Source organism: Struthio camelus, chromosome 9 (assembly GCF_040807025.1).
Source record: "Struthio camelus isolate bStrCam1 chromosome 9, bStrCam1.hap1, whole genome shotgun sequence".
Classification (NCBI taxonomy): Eukaryota; Metazoa; Chordata; class Aves; order Struthioniformes; family Struthionidae; genus Struthio; species Struthio camelus.
Genome location: NC_090950.1, coordinates 13,093,090 through 13,118,504, shown reverse-complemented (window position 1 = coordinate 13,118,504; position 25,415 = coordinate 13,093,090). Strand labels below are relative to the sequence as shown.

The 25,415-nt window shown below is 40.0% G+C and overlaps 1 protein-coding gene across 16 annotated transcripts in view; it reads left to right on the top strand.

Moving 5' to 3' along the window:
- DOCK10 (dedicator of cytokinesis 10) overlaps positions 1-25,415 on the top strand; it is a 165,503-nt gene that overhangs the window by 106,938 nt on the left and 33,150 nt on the right. For 14 of the 16 annotated variants that reach the window (XM_068953722.1, XM_068953730.1, XM_068953727.1 and 11 more), the window contains exons 17-33: positions 1,585-1,772; positions 2,420-2,485; positions 3,360-3,452; positions 5,361-5,484; positions 5,633-5,754; positions 6,407-6,493; positions 7,072-7,164; positions 9,192-9,310; positions 11,890-11,959; positions 15,190-15,303; positions 16,516-16,587; positions 17,067-17,213; positions 19,157-19,240; positions 22,408-22,504; positions 23,330-23,374; positions 23,877-24,052; positions 24,189-24,305. In XM_068953722.1, coding sequence (XP_068809823.1) covers positions 1,585-1,772; positions 2,420-2,485; positions 3,360-3,452; positions 5,361-5,484; positions 5,633-5,754; positions 6,407-6,493; positions 7,072-7,164; positions 9,192-9,310; positions 11,890-11,959; positions 15,190-15,303; positions 16,516-16,587; positions 17,067-17,213; positions 19,157-19,240; positions 22,408-22,504; positions 23,330-23,374; positions 23,877-24,052; positions 24,189-24,305 — 1,814 coding nt within the window. The remainder of the gene's footprint in view (positions 1-1,584; positions 1,773-2,419; positions 2,486-3,359; positions 3,453-5,360; positions 5,485-5,632; positions 5,755-6,406; positions 6,494-7,071; positions 7,165-9,191; positions 9,311-11,889; positions 11,960-15,189; positions 15,304-16,515; positions 16,588-17,066; positions 17,214-19,156; positions 19,241-22,407; positions 22,505-23,329; positions 23,375-23,876; positions 24,053-24,188; positions 24,306-25,415) is intronic. The other 2 variants (XM_068953719.1, XM_068953716.1) reach the window with 1 other exon arrangement.

Genomic DNA, 25,415 nt, shown 5'->3' with positions numbered 1-25,415 from the left:
CAGTATTAAAAGGAACTGGTAGCTCATAGAAGGCAAAATAGGTCAAACAGGATGGGAGCTTGTCTTCTTACCTGGCTCGGTATGCACTGTGACAGTGTGAAGGTTTGGTTTTAAAGATACGTGGTAGTAGGGTGCCCAGGAAAGGCAGTTAAACTTCCTTCGCTCTAAATTGTAACAGTTTAAACAGTCATTTGGTATCAGGAAAATGTGCCTTACTCTAAGGCCGTAAAATCATTATGAAACTGTAACGGAAAACGTACTTGCTATAAAATTCATTGAAATCTCTGTGAAAAGTGACTGCAGTTAGCTTTGAGGGAAGCCCTTGTAACAGCAGTAATTGTTCTTGTAACACTTCCTTCCCAGTGGAAATTTTAATCCTGCTTAGCTAGTGCTAAAGTCCTTTATTGCCAAGAAAAGCCAATGAAGAGGAAGTTGGCCACAGATCTTGTCAAGAAGTTGCCAGTACGATTGTGCTTCTGGGGACTGACACTACCCTGCTCCACATTAGCATCAATTTGCATTAGACAACAGAAGTAGATCTTTGTTTTAATAAGGCTTTATTTACTGTAGCTAGACTGAGAGCTGGGGCCAGTGAGAGATCAGTTATCTGAGAGTGTTTAACCTGATGCAAAACTTCTGCCTTTTCTGCTGCGCGAGGGGAAGAAGCCAAATTCATGCATCCCTAGCGCAGGGGAAGAGAGAACAGCTTTATGGAGCTTCCGCCTGTGCCGTGTGGTCCCTGGCTGTTGTCCTTTGTGCTGAGCAGTCCCGGGCCCAAAGGCAGGGAAGAGGATGACAGCTACTATTACTGGTGTGTCCCTGCTACTTCAGAACGAAATACGTAGTAAAACCCCGGAACTGAGACTCCGGTCATGTGGAGCGAGGTCCTGGAGAACAGCTTGCAGCCTCGCAGTCAGCGGCAGCTCGCCTGGGAGCAAGCTGTTCAATTGCTTTTCCTGGAGGTAGCTCAGGACAGCCCGGAGTCGGTGTCCCAAACCCTCTCAGCCGCTTTTGTGCGACCAGTCCTGGAGGTTTCTGTGCCGAGATTAAACGTCCCGTTGATTTAACGGCACAGATAAGCGTATCAGTTTGTGATCTGTACCGGCCACTCTGCTGTCTGGGAGACAAAGTGCTTGTTTTCATCACTTGTTTCTTGAACTAATTTCAGTTTTCCCAATTGCACCATATACTTAAACTCGTTCTGCACTACTTATTTCTTCATTTCATTTATTATGCCATTAGATAATAGAGAAACGTAAAGGAGATGCTGGGCTGTAAAGTCGATTAGAAGCAGTATCACTTCAGCTGTATTGAAAGCACTTTTGCCGAAAGTGTCAGAATATCAGTGGTGCTGTTAAACCACATCTCAAATACTGTATGTGTCAAAGGAGTTTTGTCAGCGCTATATCGTTTAACTTAAGTGTGGTAAACCACGTGAGGATGATATATTACAGTTGTTCTCGACATACCTGGGTGCAAGTGAAGGGCAGGATTTGACCCTTTGCATCTCAATATTACTTATTCTTAGTAGTATGACTGTAAAAACAAACTGACACGATGATTTTCTTTTCTGTTCTTTTGAAGACTGTGTAACTTCATCTTTTATTCCAATCAAGCCATTTAATGACGTAAAAGAGCATCAGCCTACAGTGGAAGTAGAGGAGTTTGTACAGGAAGCAACAAAATACTCTCGACCCTACAGAGTATACAAGAACCAAATATACATCTATCCAAAACATCTCAAGTATGATAGCCAAAAATATTTCAATAAGGTACAGTATGTGACCAAGTCAGGCTGATATTGAGTAGGTGTTTATTCTGTGAGCACTAATTGAAATGAAGGAGACTGCCCATCAGAAAGGATGGGAAAATGATGACGTAAGTCACTGACCCGGCTTTTTGATCTTTTTCATTTTTTTGTAATCATAAAACTTAGGTACAATTGCAACGAAATAAACTTAGGGATTAAGAAACTTTTTAAGTTGTATGAGTGATTCAAGGAGACATAATAATGGTAATAGCTTTTTTGCCCTGTTCAGAAGAGCTGTATTTAATGAAGTGATGTATGTAGATGAAATAAATCCAGAGAATATTTTTATTTCTTAAATGAAACTTGAATACTACTTGCATTTTCATGCTGAACGCAAATGAATCAAGGACAAGAGACAGATAAACGTTGGTCACTTTATAATTTGCGTCTGCATAGTTTATCTGAGGCTTAGCTTGCATTTTGTGAGTTCTTCTTTGAAACAGTATTTCTGGTAAAATTACTGTGACTTGAAAGTATTTTAAGTTTTGAGTCACTGACTGCATGTTCTCCTGGATTGTGAAAAGAGCTTATTTCAGCCCGTGTAGTTTGCCTGTGTTCTTATGGGTACTCCGTTTCTGATCTAAATTTCAACGCGTTTCTGCTTTTCAGGCCCGGAATATAACGGTGTGCATTGAATTTAAAAGCTCTGATGAAGAAGGAGCAAAGCCACTGAAGGTGAGCCGTGACAAAAGTATATTCAGAGAGCAGTGTTTGTAAGGCCATTGCGTATAAAACCAAGCAATGCTGACCTGGAGCGTTTAAAGAGTAAATGTCGTCATGCATTCCTCTCAGTTTGTGCTATGGTTCTGTTTGACTCTTGTTCACGAATCCCTCCAGCCCCGAATGCTGTTGGGCAGTACTGACTTTCCGACCGGTGGAGGGAAAGGAAGGAGAAAGGCAGAAAACTTAGGATTTTCCAGTGCAACTTGCATGAGCTAAAATTCACCATTAGCCAAAACTACCCACAGAGGTTAGGTTTCTAAGCCTAATGCATGATCAAAATTATGCGACGCAAAACTAGAGGAACTTTAGTCTTAATTCTTAACTTTGCTATTGACTGAGGGCTATTGTCCAGTGTTGTTGTACTGTAGTTTCCCCGTTAGCAAGTGACGTTGATGTCACTCAGTAGTCAAGGACCCTGAACTGTACTGCGCCATGCCAACAGCAGAATTGTTCACTGTTGTAGCTTCTGTAACATTGAGAGGTCGGTAAAGGTATTGTGCTGTGTAGAACTGGACAAAAATGAAAGAGCTTTTGTAAAGCTTTTTGCTCAAAAGTGTGAAATTGATAATGGCAAGGAAGTAGTCCCAGTACTCTGTATTGTTCAGTAAAATACAGAGTATATTCTATGGAGTCAATAGACTTTTGCTGGAAATGTGTATAAAACAAATTTCAGGTGTGAACACTTAAAAATGTTCTTTTAGTGTTTCATCGAAGTATTTATCAATCTTTCATAATATTGAATTCAGTGTGCATGCATAGTAGATATGTCAAGCTAGTGTCATCAGCAGAATCTGACAATGTAATTAAAGCATATTACTTTTATCAGTGTATTTATGGGAAGCCAGGTGGACCATTGTTTACAACGGCAGCCTACACAGCTGTGCTACATCATTCCCAGAATCCTGATTTCTATGATGAGGTCAGTCTGGTTTTTTTCACTGATTAAATATTTGTTGTTATTATATGTTTGCCATAACACACACAAAGATACGTAAAGAAAGTTTACTTTACAATTGCTTATGTGCCTGGATGGAATTCTGTTATGTCAATTTACGTGCAATCTCACCTTTTTTTTTTTTCTTAGATCGACTCAGTGAGTCTTTCCTTTTATAAGATTATCTGAGTACAGTTAAGGTGCTGTAGAATTAGTTAGGAACAGTCTTGCTCTCTAAAATGCACGTGTGGATTAAAGTAAGAGTCCAGCTGTATCTCTGAATTAACAGAAACAGAAAATATTAGGATGAAGGGTGGAGCCAAATGTCAGAACAAATCCCTCTCTGAAATGTAAGATCTCCGTTGAGACCTTTTTTTGTTGATCCGGTGACCTGAACAGAACATACAGTGGCGTGTAGTGGCTATGCTCGTAGCTTAGCTGTTGCTTTGAGGGATGCAGCTCTAGACTAGAATTCAGACGTTGTTGTTTTTTTGCAAAGTGTTAGTTGCGCTTTGTCTCTGCAGGCATTTTTGCACTTCTCCAACACAAAGTATGATATCTCAGTTTTTTTGGAGGTGAGCTTACTTTCACCTTTCAGTGACTAGCATGTTTGGTGGCACATTAATGTGGTGTTGGTTGTGTTCTGGATTTTCCACTACTGGGTTACAGGGAGTGATAATGCTGGCTAATAGCACTAGTAGTTAGCCGGTGCTTTCCAACCCTTTGGCTTGATTTTAGAACTTCCTCTTTCATTTAAAATTTGCTTTGATAAAGTTGCATGGGCAAGACCAGAAGTTGAAATACAGTTACATGCAAAATACCCATTTCAGATTCGTGTTTAAGAATCAGGGTGGTTTGGGTACTACCACATCTGAAAATGTACTTGAGCACGTTACTTCCAACTTGAATGAAGAACTGAATTCAGGTCTCACCAGCTGATTTGGAAGGAAGAGGTGTACACCTGTCTCTAAATGTGCATAGTACTAATTAGAAAAACAACAAGTGCAGCCTTGAAAAGAATGTAACACGTCACCAAAAAGGTTTTCTCAATCTTCATGTCTGAACACCCGTTTTGTATCTGTGCTTATAGCGGTGGATTTTCACCCACAAGCTGATTTAACGTGGGAAGCGTTTACCAACAATTCCTAAACCTTACTTTAATTATAGGATTGGCTTAGATAAACATTATCGCCTCTCCAAGGGGTCTTTTTCCTTAGTTCCTATGGTAACATGTTTTGATTAATTTGTATTTTTATTCCAATAGGTTGTTAATATCTCAAGCCAACCCTGTAGGGATTAGTAGATGATACGATAAACCTTTTCCTGGGTGGGATTTGTGGGATTGAAGACTGACCTGAAATCTTAAATAAAAGCTGATTTTCATATCAGCCTTAATTTTTGTTTTGTTTTCACCATGAAACAACAGTGAAGCAATAACAGAGATTTGGTTTTGTTTTTGGTTTGTTGTTGTTTGTTTGCTCGTTTTTGAAAGTCTTGAAAATATGAGAATGGTGATGGCTAGTTACAGCTGCTGGTGCTTACTTCTCAGCAGGGTCTTTCACACTTTAGTTCTGTGCTCTTCCATCTCTACGCTCTTTCATCGTAAGTGCAAATATTCATCTGTAAGACAGAGGGGCGGGAGGGGGGGGAACTGTTTAAGTATAAGAAACAGCTGATCATCCTAAGCCATTTCCTTAAGAGAACAGCTGTTACCCAAGTAGCAACAGCACCATGCAAACAAACAATTGTCAGCAAAGGCAGGCTGTACCTAGATCTCTGTGTAAAAAGAGATGTCACTCATTTAGACCATCTCTGATACCTGGTTTAATTGTTTTTTTTTATTTTTATTTTATTTTTTTTAACTAAATTGGGGTGTAACATTTTCCATTTCAGGTGAAAATTGAACTTCCCACTCAACTCCATAAGAAACACCACATTCTGTTTTCATTTTATCATGTCACCTGTGACATAAATGCAAAAGCTAATGCCAAAAAGAAAGAGGCTCTGGAAACACCAGGTACCTATAGTAGAATTACTTTCAATTCCAAATGTAGATGATGTACGTTCAAATAAGGATTTCAGAATTTCTGGCTGGATGTTGTCTTTCTTTTGAGCTTGAGGCGCCCGTTTTTCAAAGCATCATACTGATTTGTTCTTGTGCGCAGTGGGATACGCGTGGCTTCCTTTGTTGAAAGATGCCCAGTTAGCTTCCCAAGAGCATAACGTGCCAGTAGCAAGCAGCCTGCCTCCCAGTTACTTAAGCCTGCAAGAACCTACGAGTGGAAAGGTATTAGTTCATCCTTCTATATTATTCAAAGGGCATTGAGCACTTGTTTTCACACGACTTGCATGAGATCAGATTTGCATTTTCACTCATTTGGAAGTACGCGTGATAAATGGGGTGTCTGTTTTAGACTGTTCATGTGCCTACCATTGAGTGTAGAAGCTAATGTATGTAATAAGGATCTGTGAACCATACATTGCTGATTCGGGTGTAAATGTGACAAGTGTATTTTATAACTGTGTATTCTATAATATTATTACCTAACTTCTCTAAAATTTGGAAGAAAGTGGTCAGAAATAATTCTCTTCACAAATTCAGGCTATATGACATTCATTCTCTGGTGACATGGTCACCAGGCTCTGTGGAGTGAAAGCGTATTTTCCCACTGATCCTGTCCAGTTTGGGTTATTTCTGCCTCCTTGTGTGTGTTTTACTACGTCACGAGGACAGGATGGGGCAGTGATCTGGTCCCTTGCATGGTAACCCTGATGGGCTTGTGCTGAAATGCTGACTTGTGTTGCACCAGTTCTCAACGTGTTTGTGAAAGTGCAATAGCCAGCACAGTTCAGGCGTATGCATGTGCAAAGCTATACAGTTAAAGTGAATCAGACATGAATAAGCAAGAAATAAGTGGAACTTTTTTGTCTTTTAATAGCAGATCAGCAGTGATATAAAATGGGTAGATAGTGGGAAACCACTTTTCAAGGTGTCTACGTTTGTTGTATCGACAGTAAATACTCAGGTAAGCTGAATTTCCTCTTAGCTCTGTTTCCTACTGAACAGTCAAAAGCATCAAGGAATTTCTAAATAATGCTTTCTCTCAAGTCTTGTATGAATCTATTTGTCTAGCATAAAAAGGTTATTTGAATATAGGAGGGCAAGACGACAATGATGGAGAATACCCTTTAAGGAAAAAGATAAATTATTTAAGATAATAACGGAAAAATTGTGGAATATCATTTTAAACAGCAGGAAAATAAATTGTGAGCACCACAAACAAAGCCTGGGCATCGAAGGCCCCCTAGATTGTGAAGAAAAAGCTCGTTGCTCCGAACACTGAAAAAGGACTGGACAAAGTGCCTAGAAACATGTTGTAAGGAGGAAGCTGTGCTGGCAGATCGGTTTGCCTAAATAAGTTGATTGGTCTTCGACATCTTATTTCTAAGGTCACACTTATTTCCAAGTGTGCCCTCTGGTATCACATAGCTGCTGTATCACATAGTTGCTTTGGTATCACCAGTTGCTGTAACCAGTTTATGGAATTAAATTCTAATCCTTTCTATAATAGGCATTAATGTGAACATTCATTTATCGTTTTAGGATCCATACCTGAATAACTTTTTCCGTCAGTGCCAAGAAAGGGAAAAGGATTTCTCCCAGCCTCCTACCTCAACCTTTATCAATTCTTGTAAGGTAAAGTAGCCTGCGGTAGAGAACTGTACTGTAAAACTGAAAGTAGGGCACTCTCGCAACTGACCCGTTCTGCACAGTTCTAAACAAGGCCCAGATTTACCGGGAGACCGTGGGTCTCTGACATCTCCCTTCGGATTTACGTGGTGTGACGGATGTATTATTGGTCACAGAGCTGTCTCCCGTTCTCCTTCTCATTTACGGCACGGCTTCATCCTCATCTTTGATAATCTGCCCTATGCCAAGTCTCAAATCCCATTAAAGAATGATATGATGTTGCTCTAGGAACTGCAGCTTGTAGAGCTGCAGTATTCCTGCTAGTCCTCTCTTTCCTCAGATATATTCCAGCTTACTTCATAGTTGTCTTTTCACATTTTCACTCTAAAAACCTGATGTCACCCAAAGGGCCATTTAGATTATTCTGCATTTCGAGGATCAAAGGTCCTGGTTGCCTGTCAAGTTCTGAGGTCAGAAGCATACCCTTTCTGCAGAGATGAAACGAATAAGCAAGAACTGCATTAAATGCAACTGTATTCAGCAGAGGTCAAAAGCCATGAGAAAGGAGGGACATAGCAGCAGCAAGCAGATTAGAAGAGCAGCAAGAAAATATAGTGTCAAGATGCTTGACCTATTCTTGAATGGCTGATTTCAGAGTTAGCGCTTGGCAGTCTGCTTACTGAACTTTAACAGGAAGAGAAGCAAGAAGACTGGAGGGTAGCTGTGACATTTGTTTTATCACAGTAGTAGCCCTGACACGTAATACATGTGACTTATATTGTTTTTGTTTATAGCAGTCTGTGAAATCTAGTAACCGTTTTAGGTTTGGATATTACCGTCACGTAGGTGTTTTTCGCCTTGCCATTGTTGCTTTCCTATTTCGACGTAGCTTAAGCAGATCTTACAAAGCTGCTTGAAAAAGTAATTTTGCCTTAGTATTTCCATAAATCATTACATTTTCTGGGCAATTTCCTAAAGGTGGTGACTGATTTTATTGATAGATGCAGATAATCCTGAAAGGGATTGCTTTGTTTTTAAGTACTGTCAGTTAGTGCTAGCTGATTTATAATGGATATTTTCAACAATCAAAACATCAAGGTTGTATCTAGAGGTTATACCTCTATCAAATAAAGTTACTAACTGTGAGTTTTCGGAAAGGCATAGATCATATGGGACAAAGTTTAGGAATCCATAAAAGCTTCAGAAATTTCTGGATAGTAAGCTAATTATCTAAACTGCTAAAATTTGACTGTTTTTATTTGCTACTTTCAGTTTACCTTTTTAAAAGAATTTAGTATTTTTATTAAGAAATAGAGATAATGTTTTATGAGACAAGGGATCAGCTATGCAATGTAAGCAAAAATTAAGAAAATTTCCTCAAAGTATTTTTACTTTTATTTACAAATCACTAATAATCTTTGGAAAAACTCTGAAATGGTTTGGAAATGACTGAAGAATAAAACAAGGAGGGATGAATTGAAAGGATTTTTTTTTTAATTAAATCTCAGTGTTCTCCTTGATCAGAGAAAATAATGTGATGTCAATCCAGTCAGGTTAGAGCGTAATATTACTTTCTATCAATGTGCTTTTGACATTCATATTTTATCCTCAAGAAGTTCAGTTCATCAACTCTCAGCATAGAAAGAAAGGGGATTTTTTGTTTGTGGGGGTTTTTTGGGGGTGGGGGTGGAATGTTAGGAAACTAATGTATTGGAAATAGTAATTTAGTCCTTTTATTGTTAAGCATTTTTTCTTTAGTGAAATACATATATTTCCCCCCCCCCCCCCCCCCCCCCGTCCCTCTGGAATTCTGAAATCTGGACAATGCATACAGTTGTGTGGATGGTCGTATTTGAAATGAGCTCCGTGGGGGGTTGGCCCTCCACCAAGTTACCCCATTTTCCTACTGCTGTAACTCGAGTGGCTACACTACATATTACCTGCTGATGAAGCAGGGAAGCAGAGAATCAACTTTCATTGCTTGGTTGTTTGTGTAGAAAATGTCTCATTTTTCTTCCTTATGTCCATTACAGAATTTGTTGAGGATCGAGAAGATCCATGTAATTATGAATTTTCTTCCTGTAGTCCTGAATCAACTCTTCTGGGTTTTGGTGCAAAACAGTGACGATGAAGTTACAACAGCTGTGACCAGGTATCTGAGTATTTTCTATATGAGAAAGAAAATTCACTCTGGAGTGAAAGCGTAGATGGTAGTCCAACTAGAGCTGCTCTCGCTAAGGCTGACCTAGCATTTAGGTTTCAGCAGATTAACTCAGCTTCCTAAGAATGCCTGCCTCCTAGCCTAACACAAATCTCTGCAAATAATTCAGATGACATAGAAGAGCGTGATATTGCATGGTTGACTCTGATATCAACCAGGAAACTGTTGACCATAGTGGGCATGCCCCCTGTAGTCTGAGGTGGTCTTAGGTGAAGAAGAGAACTCATTCTCCAGGAGCTAAGTGCTTCCTGATGAAGCTGAATATCAGTTTTGGGTTTTGTTTGGGTTTGAAAATCTGGAGTTCCACACATGAAAAGAGCTCGGCATCTTGCAATGTCCAGCGCAGAGTCGAAACAACCAGGTCACACTGTTCTGGGGGCATTTTCTAATTACAGTATTTGAGCAATAACTGAGAAGCAGTGGAAGCGTTATCCCGTGAGCTAGCAAAGAGCTGTAGTGATTTGATGAGTCTCACCCCTCACATAATGAAACTGTTTATTGATGCTGTTAATCAGGACAGCAGAAAAAAATACTGGAGAGACTATTGTTATTCTCTGCAGTAGGGCAGAAAGTTGCACTGCGATTTCCCTTGGCCACAGTGGCATTTTTGTTGTACTTCTGCCGGTAGCTGAATATTGGAACTGTAACTAGAAGGAGAAAATGACAACTCTCAGCTCTCGGCATCTCTATTAGATTCATCTTCTTTCAGTGTTTTCTTTCTTTCCTCGGCTTGTTCTTCAGAATTAATTCTTGAAGAAGGATTAATTGGGAAAATTTAAAGGAGCGAGGAGGCTGAATTCCTAGTCTTAGCCTGGGGAAGCTAGAGTTTCAGTGCTTTGTCAAAGGATCTTGGCACCTTGCAGGACAAAGTCCAGTTTTATCCTACCTAGGCAGTAGGATTAGAAGAGCCTTAGCCCTATCATTTCACTTGTGAACAGGTGTATTTCGTGACTGCATACTGCTTTCAAAAGAGGAGAGGCAATTGGACCTTTGCTCAGGACCCCCTTATGCCCAACAAATTAACTGGCGTTACAGCCAGTTAATGAGAGAGAATGAAGGACTGTCCCAGGCTAGAATTTAAGTATCAGTTAATTGACTGGGGGAGAAACGCTGTAGAAGATACTATTTAAAATTAAATTTAATGATCAAATTGAAAAAATGAAAAGGTCCTATTTTTTTTCATGCTCTAAATTTTGACTGTACACCCACCTGGCAAAAAACGGACTCTCGATGTTTTCCTTGCCTATGTGGTAGCTTTTGTGCTAACTTTGTTGATGTCAACAGGAATATGCGCATCTTCTGTGTTTGCCATTCATTGATGTGTCCTATATATGCACACATTGTATTTTGTTCTGAATAGCTTGAAGCAGCTTGTGTTGAATGTATTAAAAGCAACAACAGCAGAATGAGAGCGCAGAATTGTTTGTATGCTGGGGGGAAAAACATTATCCTTTTTTTTATTCTTTCATGGTTATTTACTTGGTGCCCAGTCATGCCATCGTTTCTCTTATCTTTGCCAGAACTTGCATCAATTCCAAATTGGAGCAAAAGCTGAAGGATCAGAAAGGGAATAAGCAGTTTTGTCAAGGCCTTTGTGTTTCACTAAAAGTCTTAGTTCTCTTAATAACAACAAGAAATGAAATATGTGAAAAATACTGACTGTAAAAATTACAAAGCTTTTGAATCCAATAATAAGAATTAGCAGAAAACACTCAAATCACCAAGCTAGTAGAAATGACTACTTGTACGTGGACCCCAGTCCGGCAGTATTTCTATTGGTGTATTACATGTTAGTAATCTATTTCAGTTGTGCTATTATTTACAAGTGCCCTTGAATTTGAGATCTAGCTCACCAGTTTTTGACATTTAAGAGCTGCTGAGCTGCCCTGGCCCCACCGGGGTCTGCCCTCGCCACCCTGTGCAGCACCAAGAGGGGTGCCTTGCCCAGCCTGGTGCTCCTGGGGCCCCAGGCACTTGGGCTATATGCAAACAGGTTGTGCAGGAGAGGGGCGAGCTTGGGATCGAGCGTTTATTTAGGATTAACGCTGTAGACATCAGGGCTTTACAGATTTGCCAAGATCTGAGAGAAAGCTGGTAAGCAGCGTACCCAGAGAAGGGGGATCTTGCTTCTCTGTTTCATTAACATACTCTAATTTTTCTTCTTTTTAATCATTCAGGGTTTATATAAGATTAGTTGACAGATATATCGTGTTGTAATGACATTAGTATCAGTACAGGTATAATCACTAAACTGGGTGCATTTTGTCGATTTTTGAAACAAAGGCGTACATAGCACCATGACCCAGGCAAGTGAAGTGCCCCAGGAGCGACTGTGTGTTGCCCAGGGGGTTGGTTTCTGCACGTGGTATTCATCATTAGGCTCATATCCCTCATGGGCTATTTTAAATGAGATCCCGCTTACGGAATAATGTGATGCATCAGATGGACTTTCTCTGTCGTATGACACAAAACAGCTCAAACTTTTCTTTTCTTCTTTTTTAATCTTCCAGGGTTCTTACTAACGTTGTTGCTAAGTGCCATGAAGAACAACTAGACAACTGCATCAATTCTTACGTGACGGTATGATTAGTCAGTTGCTTTTATACTGTTTTACGTGTTTTTTTTGGTCTGTTTTCTTGTAGTTGCATTTGCCCGTAGCTTTCTCTACGTTTGCATTGTATCTTCCTGCGGCTTTTAGGCTGGATGAATTGGTGGTTAGCAAACTAACAGACAGCGTGCGAGAGGCTGTGAATGAATTTCCCTACTCTGCCACAAGCTTCTTGTGCCACCTTGGGCAGATTAGATTGCCTCCTTGTGCTCCAAGCGCATGCTGTACAGCAGGGGCGTCCATGGTGCGTCCTTCTCCTCCAGTCCCAGCGGCATCTGGCTCGCATCCTTCCTCCACGTAGAAGGAGAAAGGGCTGCTCGTGTTCTGGCTGCACGGTGCAGCTTTCTTTCAAAACGACACCGAGGTGTACAAGCACAGAAGGAAGCTGCAGTGCCCTCCTGCAGGGTTTGGGACCATGCGGTGCCCGGTTCTCCGTAGTCAGGACACGATGGGGCGGGCTTGCCTTCTAGAAGCAGGACCGAGAGCAAATGCACAGAGCTGCTCAGAGGGTAGGCTTAGCATCAGTCTCTGTGAAATGGGGTGAAAGAGAATTTTCCACCTTGCGGGGTTTGGGGGGAGGATAAATACATGAAAGATTACAAAGCTTCAGCTAGACGGATACCTGTGAGAGCCTGATTTAAAGCATTTTGACAGTTTGCAGCGTTCCTCTTGATGGTGATGAGATTTGTCACTTGTATAATACTGGTGACCAGGGTACAGGGTTACCCTTGTTGCAGTTAATACAGATTCATAAGTGGTAGTTTTTATGAAAGAGGTACTTCTGGGTGCTGTTGAGGGTTGCAAAATTGCTGCATGTTTTTAGGAAGCTTTATTTTAAACCAAGCTTTCTATTGTTTTCTGAAGTCATGATTTTAGTTTCACGTTCCTGTGTCTCCATGTGTGCTATAGTTCACAAATGACTTTCTCATCTGTTGGGTTCACAGTTTTTGTAACGGTGCCCGGTTTGGTCAGCTTTTTCCACCCAGTTCTCATTTTTGAAGAGGGTATTTTTTTCAGTAAAATGTGTATGGCTGTATTCTGTGTATGGAGTTTGCTTCCAGGGAAGCTGCAGTTTTAAAAAGCCAAATGAGTGGCCTCTCTAAAAATGATCTTGTTATCTGTATTAATTGATTATCCTCTAAATTAGCATGAATAATGCTATTGACCAGCAAGCACCTGATCAATAGTATATTAGGGTAGCAGTGTTAGTAGCTGAGAATTTAAAAAAAAAGTCTATATTTTTAAGCAGGAAGTTCAACAGTACTGCAGTAGTACTGCAGTACTAACAGAAGAATTAATAAACGAGTGAGCCTTATTTAAGGGTGCTACATGTTTTTTCTTGCTTGGTTTATTGGGAGGAAAGGAGGGAAGAAGGAGGCAAGACTGGAAAATTTGGTTCCAACATTACTAGGTGAATCTGCAGTAAGTTATAGTATCTTTAAATGTTGTAGTGTATCACCTTCTTTGTTCATTTCAAATGGCAGCATAGAGGAGAACTGGAGGTTGTTGGAAGAGCTAAAGGAAATGCTGCTGTCACTTTGTCTCTTGGCTTGCTCTGGTTTGCTGGTGACAGCACTAACGTTGGTCACGACAGAAGTGCGAGCTCCCCCATAGTCATGGAAATAAGTTTTGAGTGACAAATGTCTGTATGGACTTCTAACTGTAATGATATGGTGATTCGTTGTGAAATAAGTTGTTTTCATAACATACGTTTTATTTGTGATTCATGACTGGCATATGTGACATAATGGTTTTTTTCAATTACCTTTAAGAAAACAAGGTGAAAGCAAATACATTCCTTATGAACTCTGAGATTTCAGCGTGTTCATGGATAGAATAATGAAAATACAGAAGGAGTTAGGTTACTAAATGGGAAAGCTCTTAATTTCAGTGTTGATGACTGTTGGTTGATACTTGCACAGTATGAATTTATTTTCATACTTGCAGAAAGTATGTGTTTACAGATGTTGCATTTCAACACTTTAGTAATCAAATTCTAGTTTCAAATACCCTGAATTAAACCCAAAAATAATATCTGCAGAATCATGTGCTACGTAACGTTTAAGTATAGTTAATTCCACGAGTATTAAGTACCTCTTCTACTCAGTAGCTTTGGAAATTGCAGTAGACACCTGTTGCAGCTAAATATCTTTGAAGTAGCAGGCCATTATCGGGCCACACCAAAAATCTGTTTAGCCCATTATTCCATTGCCAGCGGTGGCCAAAAGCAAATGAACATTAGTTTCCTTTATCTGTAAGGAAATGAAGTCAGTAATGCTTACTTTAGAGATGCTGTTTTGGGAACAAGTACATTCAGAATTGTCACTAAGATTCAGAATTAACGTGAAGCTTAGGCTGAGTTAAGTGGACCCAGAAGTGCCAAACTGCATAGGGAGCAGCTTATGACATCTGTTTTGGAAACAAGGCTGAATGTTAATAAAGAATTTTCGAGTGATATATATTCCTTTCTTTTACCTACCTGTTTGTACCGAAAAGGTACTTGCTCTTAATTGGTGCAATGGCAGTGCTCTTGTTTGGGGGAAGCAGTAATGGATTCCAGCAGCAAATGATTAGCTTAGTAAAATGTTAAATAAAACTCATGCTGCATCTATGACTTCTGAGCAGTTTGGTAGAGGAATCCTTATCCTTAGGGGCTGATTTCTAGAAGAGGATATAGTTTTCCCCTTCTGTAAGTTCTAGTGGGTGCTCTACACCTTTCAGGATGAAGAGTTGCTACCAGCTCTGACTAGCTGTTGCCACTGGAAGAAAGGAGCAAGTGAAAAGGTGGCCCTGACTAGGTGGGTGAAAAACCCTCCTTACTTCATCTACTTGCTTATTCTTTTTTTTTTTTTTCCTCCCAAGGTGAAATGGCTTGAAAAGCAGTTTAGAAGAATGACAGGAGCTTATGCCCTATTGGAAAAAATACCCCATAGCAGTGATTTTAAGCAGAAACTCCTCTTGGTTCACATTAAGTTGAAATCAATGGGAAGTTTTGCTTAAAATTCAGGTTTTGTAGGGGAGTAGTGTAGCCCTATTGCTAGGTGAATTAAATTTTGTGTGAATTGTTCATTCAAGTTTTTTTGGCAAGCAAAGATTGTTGATGTTGTTTTGTGATGTATAAATAATTTTACCTTCTCCTACCGAGATCTACTGTATGTGTTTTTATGTAAACTTTAATGATTTTTTTTCCCCTCTTCTTCAGTACGTGTTCAGGACCAAATCGTTTGAAGAAAGGACTGTTCATGAAGAACTGGCCAAGAATATGACTGGTCTTCTGAAGTTAAATGAGCAAGTAACAGTGAAACAGGTTTTAAAGGTAAATGACATTTTGAAATAGCACATTAACACCAGTTTCTGCCTGAACCTCACTTGTTCCATCATTTTCCACTCCTTCTCCTTTCCCGTATGAGCTTTGCACACATCACATCCCATGACAATCCAATAACTTTGTCAGACTTGCTACAGCTTCTGAACATAACATTTTTCGAAATATTTTGTTTTGCATAATAGCTTTCCTCCTTTCTGTTAATGCTCAGCTAGTGTAAGAAACCTAATTCTTACATAATATGATGGGAGCAGTTACTTTTAGGGTACTTTTATTTTAGAAGTTGTTGTAGGGAGAATATTCGTGTGTGAGAGGGGCGTTTTTATCTGATTTCAACTGCTGCCTTTGGCAGTGAGAAAAATGAGTGGCTGAGGTTTTGCGATACACTTCATGAGTAGACCAAGGTGCATTTCATCACATCCAGCTAGCTGTCAGAAACTCATACACATGCAATCCCCATCGCTGAGTCTACAGAATATGGTTTGAGAACTAGGTAGTTCAGCTCTGGAGTTCCCAATAGCAAAGACATGCTCAGCTGTTTAGAGCCAACTGGTTTCTGCTTTCTGTGCTGAGCCACCAGAGTGGCAAAAACACTTAGAAAAGTAGAGAAGCTAGTCTGTAAGAAACCTGCACCGTTAGAAAGTACTTGTGGTGGTGGTTTTGCAGTGTGTTAGCTTTTTGAGTATATTTTTGTATCACGTATCTCCTAAGGTATCAATCTATATGCTACCTTTTCACTATTACAGATAGCATTTGAAGAAGAGCCATCTTATTCTGATCCAAATTATCACTCTGTTGAAACTAATAGAGCAATTTATTCTCCAGCTCTGTTCTCTGCATCATGTTAATACCGAGTTAATACAAACACAGAATGAAGAAAACCTCAGTAGGAATGGAAGGATTGTAAGAATAGTATTTGTGGACTCCTTACTCCTTAAAAACCAAAGAACCACAAGTACAAAGTGCCTGATTAGTGAAGGCCTCTGCTTCTTGTCACCCTTGAGTTGGCTTCAGCTCTCCAAAGGAAGAGATCCGAAGTTACTCAAATACATAGCACTCAGGCTCTTTAATTTATTTGTCATGTAGAGTCTACCCATGTGCATTGTTGAGAAACGCAGCCCATCTCTGCAGAATGGAGTTTGGGTTGTAAATATCTATCCGGTAACTGTTCTTTTCTAATCTCTTTTTTCTTCTTTTGAACAGCATTCCTGGTTCTTCTTTGCGGTTATCTTAAAATCAATGGCACAGCACTTGGTTGATACAAACAAAACAAAGGTACATGTAAATGTTGCTCTCAATTAGAAAACAAACAGAATGGGTGGGCCTAAAATTCATTTGCATCAGCTTTCTAATGGATGGATTAGGGTGGAATGAGAAGTCTCTAATGTTGACTGGGTAACCAGCAGATGGGTATGTCAGATGTCAAATGAATGATCTAGAGACCCCTCTGTTTTGGGCCAACCTGACAAAGCTGGAGGTCAGTGCTTTTTTCTGTTTTGATCTCTCTTCTGCCTGGATTTCAGATCCTTACTATACCTATGTTGCAATCTGAGAATTACGTTTCCCAGTTACCTATGTACAAGACTTTCATTTGGGGTTTATACTCAGAATGTGTCCACGGAAATCTAAAAATATTTTTTATCTTTTGTATTGAATGACCTGTGTTGTGTTGTCTTTACTCTTGGCCTGAATATATTTTCAGGTTTAATATGCAAAGTTGTACGCTCTCAAGTGATGATGTGTTCCCTGTTTAGGTTTCTCGAACTCAGAGGTTTCCAGAGTCATTTCAAACTGAGCTAGATACACTTGTGATGGTCTTGGCAGACCACGTTGTTTGGAAGTACAAAGATGCTCTTGAAGAAACCAGAAATGCAAACCACAGCACTGCCAGGTTTCTCAAGGTGAGATGTTCTGCCATTACAGCATATGCACTTTGTCCGTGCTTAGTGCAAGGCTGAGGATATTCTACTGTAGTTGAAGGGAGCGAAAACAATTCTGTGCAAACAATGACTGAATTTCTGAATTTTTTATTGATCTGTAGCTCAGCTGGGTCTTCGAAAACGCAAAAGCTTTATATAAAGTTGCTTTATCTATCCCTCTTCTTTTAAAGAAGCCCAAGTTTGCAAATTCTACACATTCTTGTATTACATTCAGTTTTTAAAAAGTTTGCTTAGGAATGGGACCGTGGTTATAGTTGAGCTAGTGTATTTTTTTCAAACGCTGCAGCTGTGAATGGCTGTTCATGGGTGGATTAGTATTTCCTAATAACAACTGGAGTAGGAAGCTTTTACATCCCAGTGTAGAGTAAATTGCAAGCATTGTGTGAAATACTGTGACCTACCCATTTAACTCTGTAACGCCCTTTCATTTACCAAATAAAAGGAAATGCATATGTGCTTTAGAGAAGTCACTAACAGCAGGTTTTTGGTGGGTTTTTTTTTTTTTTTTGGTCCTAATATTTCTCAATCACGTTGACTTTCCCAACTTTGAATTAGCTGTGGAGCATGGGAAGAAAAACTGCCATTCAGTAAGGGAAGAGACCAGCCGTTTGTTTAGAAATAAACCTTTTGAGGGAGGAAACGAAGTACAGACCTGTCAACGAAGTGCAGAAGTTTGTACATCATATACACTGAAACACAGGCTCAAAGCTTTTTGTGAGAGGTTGAAGCACAGCGTTAGGGGAAGAGCTGTATACCAGCAACAAAATGTTCCTGTGGGGTTATCAGGAAAACAAACACAAGCTGAAGGTGTCTTTCTCCTGTCGTATTTACATAAGTAAAACAAATGATATGTCCACTGTCCGCTGTGTTGGCCTCTGGTGACAGTTTAATATGGAAGCTGTTGCTGATATATTGGTGTTAAGCTGTATCTCCTTAGTGATATATCATTTGGAAGTTGATGTTGATTTGAGGCACGAGCATAGATGGAGGGGCTTAGTAATTGTGTGGTGTTGCAGCTGTGGTTGTGCTGCAGTTTTGCATGCTATTTTTGTGTTACTCATCTGAGCAGGGGAGATGGTAATGCTCCGTTACACAATAAGGCGTACGATTCTGCTCTACTTTCTTTTCAATTCTAGATTGCCAGCAAGAATTACATAGGTTTAGAGATGATCTGACTCTCTCCTGATTGGAGTTTGCAGCAGCGTAATTTGAGTGCTGCATTGCAGAACACGCAGGAGGTTGCTAATCTTGCAGAGTCCAAGAGCACCAAAGAAGGTGGGGGGTAGGATCCAAGGTTACATTCCCCATCTGGTCGGCTGACTCTGCAAAGAAAAAATGTCAGTAACCATAGTATCAAGGCCCTCAGAAGCCTTTACGCCTTCTAGCTGTTTAGCCTCATCAGTCAGTAAAAGCACTGCTCTCCACCTAATGTAACGTAGCAGCTTGAGTATTTGCTCCCAGAGAGATAATGGAGTTTGCAGACAGTGAATATTTTGGCTTCATTGATTCCTCAAGAATCATAGCTCTGCCAGTGAAGGAGATGTTCAGGTCAGCTCCCATCGCACACAACCTCTAGTTATTGAGTGTTACAGTACACAAATGACTGTTTCATTAGATACGCTTTCTCCTAGTGCACTGTACGCTGTGATAGTTATTTTAGGCTGTAGACACAATGAAAAGTTTGATCGATGTATTATTACTTGAAAAAAAAAAGTTTAAAGGGGGGGGAGGGAGCACGGGGGGAAGATTCACCAGTTCCTTCATTTTCTTTGCCCTGCTATAAGGCTAGCTTCACCAGCCCAAACGATCCAAATTTATGGGTGAGGCAAGGTAGATAACTAGTTAAGTCAGACCATGTACTGCTTTTGTGGCTATGAAATCATAATTCTTTCTTCCTTTCTTAGCGCTGCTTCACGTTTATGGATCGTGGATTTGTGTTCAAGATGGTCAACAATTATATAAGTATGTTTGGAACAGGAGATAGCAAGGTATAGTTCTTGATTCCCCCCTCTTCCTCCCCCAAGGTTGAAACTATTCATGATCTATTCCATGGCTTCACCATGCTCAGAGTTTGAGTTAGTAGAAAAATTTGTGTGTTGTGGCTGAAGCCTTTATTTTGTAAAAGGTTCCCTGCAGATGGACTCTTTGTCCAATGTGAAACTAACTTGTATGACTGTTTTCAGAAGATACATAAAAAACGAATAATGTGGGAGTACTGTGAGATTAGAACATTTTCCCCTTACAGATTATTGAAGCGTTAACAAGTACTTCATGTAAACCTTGTCTAAGTGGTAAGTATTGTTAGTAATTGTCAGTCTGGGCCAAAACTATCAACAGAAATTACGTTTGCAATGATTTCTTTTGTTTTCAAGCCATCTATTCCCCTCTCCGAAGTCCAAGCTGCGCTCTTTGAATCTTGCAAGAGTAGGCTCTGCAAGGACAGATCAGACCAAGGCATGCTAAAGGCTGACCAGGCAGAAATTCTTTGAATTTAAGCTTTAATTTTTGGGGGCGGAGGGAAGTCCACTACTAGTGGTTTGATCTGTAAAGATCACCAACAGTTGGTAATCATTTTCTTTTGGGGGCTTAAAGTAAGGGCATACCTTACCATGCACCATTGCGAAAACATATGTGAGAACTTGAGACTAATTCAACGTAACTAAGGTGTTACGCTCTTACCTCATTGATGATGCGAGGAGCAAAACCTGCTCCAAATCAGCTTGTATTTGCCCCAAGGAAAAAATGTCCTGCAGGCTGATTTTCTTCTGTACTGAATATAGTTGCTTCTATAGTGGTACAGTTTGGCCAATAAATTTCGAACTACAGGAGGTTCCCAAATTATTCAGCTGAATTGCTGAGTTTCTTAGCTATTATCTAAGAGTGTATGAAATAATAGATAACAGCATATACTCAAGACACACATTTTGGATGGCTCATCTTTCCCAAAAAGTCTTACAAAGCTTCGGTCCATTAACTTTTTATAATTCTTCAGCAGGGGTCTGGGTATTTGTAGGTAATGAATGAGATTATCACCTGAAATTAATCACTTTTTACTGAAACCGTATATCACGCTCTGCTCGGATCGTTCACGTACTCTCTGGAAGAGATTTAGAATGGAGCCTTTCAGCATTAATGTCATAACCTGCAGTCTGTAATTCTGCACATAACATTAGGTAATCTGAAAATCGTTTCCAAATTTCAAACTTCACTAAATGCATTTAGCCACCGAGACAAATGTTTGATTTTTTAAAAGTCAATTAATGGCCAGTAGAAAAGTCTGCGATTACTCAGTGCGCAGAGCAGAGTTTAGCACCTGCTTTGCAGTGAGCGCGCGCGTGTTGCCTCCCGCGCAGCTTCCTCTCGGAGCAATCCGCCAGGGCGTTGGAGAGCAGAATCGTTGCGGGGCTGAGATAGATGTGCCAGTGAAACAGGCTTTACAGCACTTAGAAACAACACGCATAAAATAAAACCTGACGTTTCTGAGCTCAAGGAAAGGCCGATTAAATTAATATCTTGGATTGTTTTCATGTTTGATCAGATACTTAAACAAGAGTTGGTCATTAACGTTTACTGCCGGGTTGTCTTCATTTCTTTGTGTCTTTTGCTTCTTTAACTGGTTGTTTACACTTTAAAAAGATTTTACTATAACGTGACCTCTCTCTCCATAAAATTTAAAACTATTTGTTGCTGCTTGCATAAATAGTTTGTGGGTTTATCATGTAATATTGCAGTCTACATTTATTTTAATAATGAATGAAAGGTAATTTCTGTTCCACAGAAATTTCATTCATGACATTCTATATTTCAACATTTAAACATTGTTGATAATCTGACTTCCTGATCACAGTTTTGAGAAATATTAAGAAAGTGAAATACTTCATTACAATTCAGTTCGATATTAGTTTAAGTTCCCTGCAAATGCCACAGTTCCCCTTGGAAAGCATGTTTCAGCTGCCTCGTTTCCTTATTTGTCTTCAGACCCTGAATTCCATGTCCAACTGTATTTTTAAGATACTGTGGTGGAATAGCACATTGCAGGGAAAAATTCCTGGTCACCCTCTGCTCAATAGATTGTTTTTTTTTTTAAAAAAAAAAAAAATAGCTTATTCCAGGCCTGCCTGTGGTAGCAGAACGATACAAGTTAGCAAGAATTTACAAAGGCTTAAAAACATGGCCAGTTGGAGACTTTTGCAAGTACTTACTAATGCTAGGGCAAATGTTGGGCCTGGACTGATACACTATTGTAGTGGTCATCCTAAATGAGTCTTTTGTGCCTTTAGAAGAATGGAGTGAGAAGATGGAAGTAAAAACTTATTACTGGGTTTCATTTATTGTCTTTATTTCTCAGAGTCTCATTGGTGTAGTGGGAATGATTAGTTCTCAAGTGAGTTGCAAGGCTCAACAAAAGATTTTTGGTTGGTTTCTTGGGCGCGTTGATATTAAGAAAATAATTTGATTAATCATTGTTATTGAAATATGCTAAGAAACATAACAGTGTGGTCATTATCTCTTTTCTGTTTGCAGTGCTTGTTAAAATGTAAGTACAGTCTAATGAATATACGATCTCAGTATTGATTTTAAGGAATGTGGCTCCAGCTGGTGGTACATAACACCAAAATCCCTAGAAGCTTGGAACTTACTGGTATCAATAGAAGAAGTTTCCACCAATTTCAATGAGCTCTGGATCAGGCCTGTGTAGCTGAAACCTTGTATTTGGTTGGCAAAAACAAAACAAAAACAAAAAAAAAAGAGAGAAAAAGCACGTAAGGAATATAATGGTGCCAAATTATGTGAAATGGAGAAGATACTTCCCTAAGACTGTGTATAGTATACTTTGAAAAGAGTCAGTGTTGCTTTAAATAGGCCTTAAATATGTAGCTTAAATCAAACTTAGATTTATCAGTACAGCTTCAATGAAAAAATCATATTCGAGGAATTCCTAGTAAAGCTTGTCTGACTGTGACAAGTTCCTTTGATAACGGAGAAGACAACGAAATGTTTATTCTAAACTGTAGCGTGGTGTAATAAGCTCCGCAGTTTCGCTGTGGGATGTGAGTATGAGATTTTGAGGTAGAAATAAACGTTCCTGCAGCTCTATCTTACCATTTTCCCAGATTTAATGTAAACTAAGCCACCGACTGTTGTGATTTTTCAGACTTTACATCAGTTCAAGTTTGACTTTCTCCAAGAAGTTTGTCACCACGAGCACTTTATCCCTCTGTGCCTGCCCATACGATCTGCCAACATCCCAGGTGATGATCTTCCCTATGATGGTTTCTGTAGGATAGAATTAATTATCGGTTCAAAAAGCAGAGAGCAGTTAACTCTGGGAAACACCACCTGCACATTAGATAGGAAAGCCCCAAGGTGCTTTTCAGGTGTGATACTTAAGCATATGACAAAAATGTTATTTCAGTGTGTCTGTAAATATATGCAACCCCTGCCAGTCCAGCAAGGAGGTGGGAGGTAACTTCTGGAGTGAATGAATTGGACTCGGACAAGATCTGTCACTCATAGCTGCTGTGAAGCTGTAGGAAATGTATGTTCTCCAAGCAGCAGATTTTGGAGAAGTGCAGAGCATTGCTTAACGATTCATTTTTAGCAGTTACAGCGCTGGCCAGGGACGGCAGGGGAATGCCTTGCTTGCGTTGGCTTAGCCTTCATAGGCTGAAGCTGCGCCTCTATCATCTGTTGAGCACCACGAAGCTTATGATTCTTTGCCTTGTTTTGAAGAAATTTGTTTCCAGCAGTATTTGATGAAGAAAGTGATCTGGCCATTCTGTGCAGTTTTAACAGAGTTAAAAACCTGAAATTTATCACAGTTATTTCTTGTGCATAATGAATTAAAACTGTTCACTCATCAGCTATTTTATATGAAACAGGCAGTTGTTCAAAATTTTATTTAAAACAAAGAGCAGAAGAAGCTGTTTCACTGAAATTTCTGGGTTTTCTGTCAAATACCAAAAAAAAGGGGGAGGGGGAAGGGGAAATAAATATTTATGCTAAAGTATGAAATATATTTCAGTAAAAATGCATGATTTTTGACTGTTACTATTTCTTGTTTATGACAAATCAAGACCCTGTGACACCTTCAGAATCAGGACAGGAGTATCGAACATCAGGTAGGAACAAAATGACTGCATAAGGAGTAAGTCGAATTATGCATCAGGAGCTTAAATATTTGCTTCCTCCACTGCTACTAAATTGCAGCAAATTCTGGCACAAATTATCCACTTTTTGTGAAAGTAAAATTAGTCTGGATCTCTGTGTTTCAGACTCTTCTAGCTAGAATATGGGAATAGAAGTTTGGACCCTGTGCCTCAAAGAAGTGGACAGTCTCAGTTGTTGTGTGCAACACATTTGAATTTCTCATGTTGTAATGCGCACATGCGTATAAATTGTCTTTCATTTTTAAATTATGAAAACTGCAATATTTCTAGAAATACCAATATAAGCTTAATTCATTCTCACAAGCATTGAGGGATTCAATGGGACAGGTCAGGAAATTGGGGTTTATCAGAGGTTTAAGGCAATAGAAGTTACTGAAAATTTGGAAAATGGATGAGGATCTTTATATATAAACCTGTATATTAATACAGATGTTCTTGTCTGTTCTGTCCAAAGATATTCCAGAGTACACTTTGACCAATGAGTTTTGCCGTAAACATTTCTTAATTGGAGTACTGCTGCGGGAGGTTGGTTTTGCCTTGCAAGAAGACCAGGATATTAGGCACTTAGCTTTGGCTGTGCTTAAAAATTTAATGGCCAAACATTCATTTGATGATCGATATGCAGAGCCGGTAAATAAACTGTTTCTTTTATTCCTTTTCCTTCACTGTTTTCATGTAATGCTATACATGTTTGAAACTTCCTCAGCTAGCAGTATACACGAAATGATTTCTTCAGATTTCTTTATTTTACTTCTTTTATTTTTAGGCAAAACAGGCACAAATAGCAAACCTGTACATGCCACTCTATGGTATGCTCTTGGACAACATGCCAAGGATTTACATGAAGGATATGTTCCTTTTCAATATCAATACTTCCAACCAGGTAATTTCCTGCAATTTTTCAGAGCACTGAAAGGATGACGCTGAGGTCTGCAAAAACTCAGTCAGGTGGGAATACTGGCCGCAATGCAGTCCTGCAACTGCAGGTCTGTTAACATCCCGAGGGTTCAGTTTAAAGATACTTCTTCGTGGCCTTATCGTGATGCGCAAGACTAGCGACCTGTGAAGCCGGCACGTGGGGACGGAGGGAATTTACGGTGGCCCTTTCGGAGCCTCAGCTGTCCTGCCAGGCAGCCGGAGGGGGCCCGCGGGGCGCTGGGGCGCAGACACCCCCGCGCCACGGAGCGCCCACGCTGGCAGCTGGCCCCAGCCTTGGCCGTGGGTGCAGACGCAGCTGGTGGTGTGCGCTTACCTCGGCGGCGTGGGTGACTGCCAGCTCCATCTGCTTGTCGCTGGCCGGCATTTAGATGTTACTGGTGCCTTTGCTGAGAGTCCTTTGTTGCTGGTGCCACTGCTCCCACTCTTTTTTCGTTCCAAGTGAAATGACTCGTTTTAGTCACCGCTCCCATTTCGTTTGTGCTCAAACAGATAAAGCGCGTTTACGTGGGTGCTTGAGGCTTTTCGTGTAGGTGGTGGTGACAAAGAGAAAACTCTTCGAATTGTATTGACCAGACAGTTTGGGCATGTGGCTATGTGCACATGATTTCCAAAAGTAAAGCCATTTTAAGAAGTTTCTTTTTTTTCAGCTGTCCTTCTCTATCCTTCTTTTCCTCCCTTTTCCCTCACCCAAAGTAACTTTGCGAGGCTGTGTTTATGAGCCATGGTGAAATGGCTTGCATTAGTAGAAAAAAAGCTCCCCTCGCTCTCCTTCCAGCAGACCAACCCGTTTCATCTCATAATTGCTGACAGCATTTAATACTCCTTTCTTACGCTACGCAAATGTTTAAAAAGCAAGCGCAGTTAGACATCTGTCATTTTGAACTCCACTTACAGGAGGGTTTCATATTGCAGGTAACTCTTCAGTGTGTCATAGTAAGCCTTGCTCTTCTAAGACTGTCATGCCTCATCAGCTGAAAGTGGGTTTTCAGGCTTGGTGTCTTTTTTTTTTTTTTTTTTTTAAAAAAAAAAAAGGCAAGCATATCAGGTGTGCTGT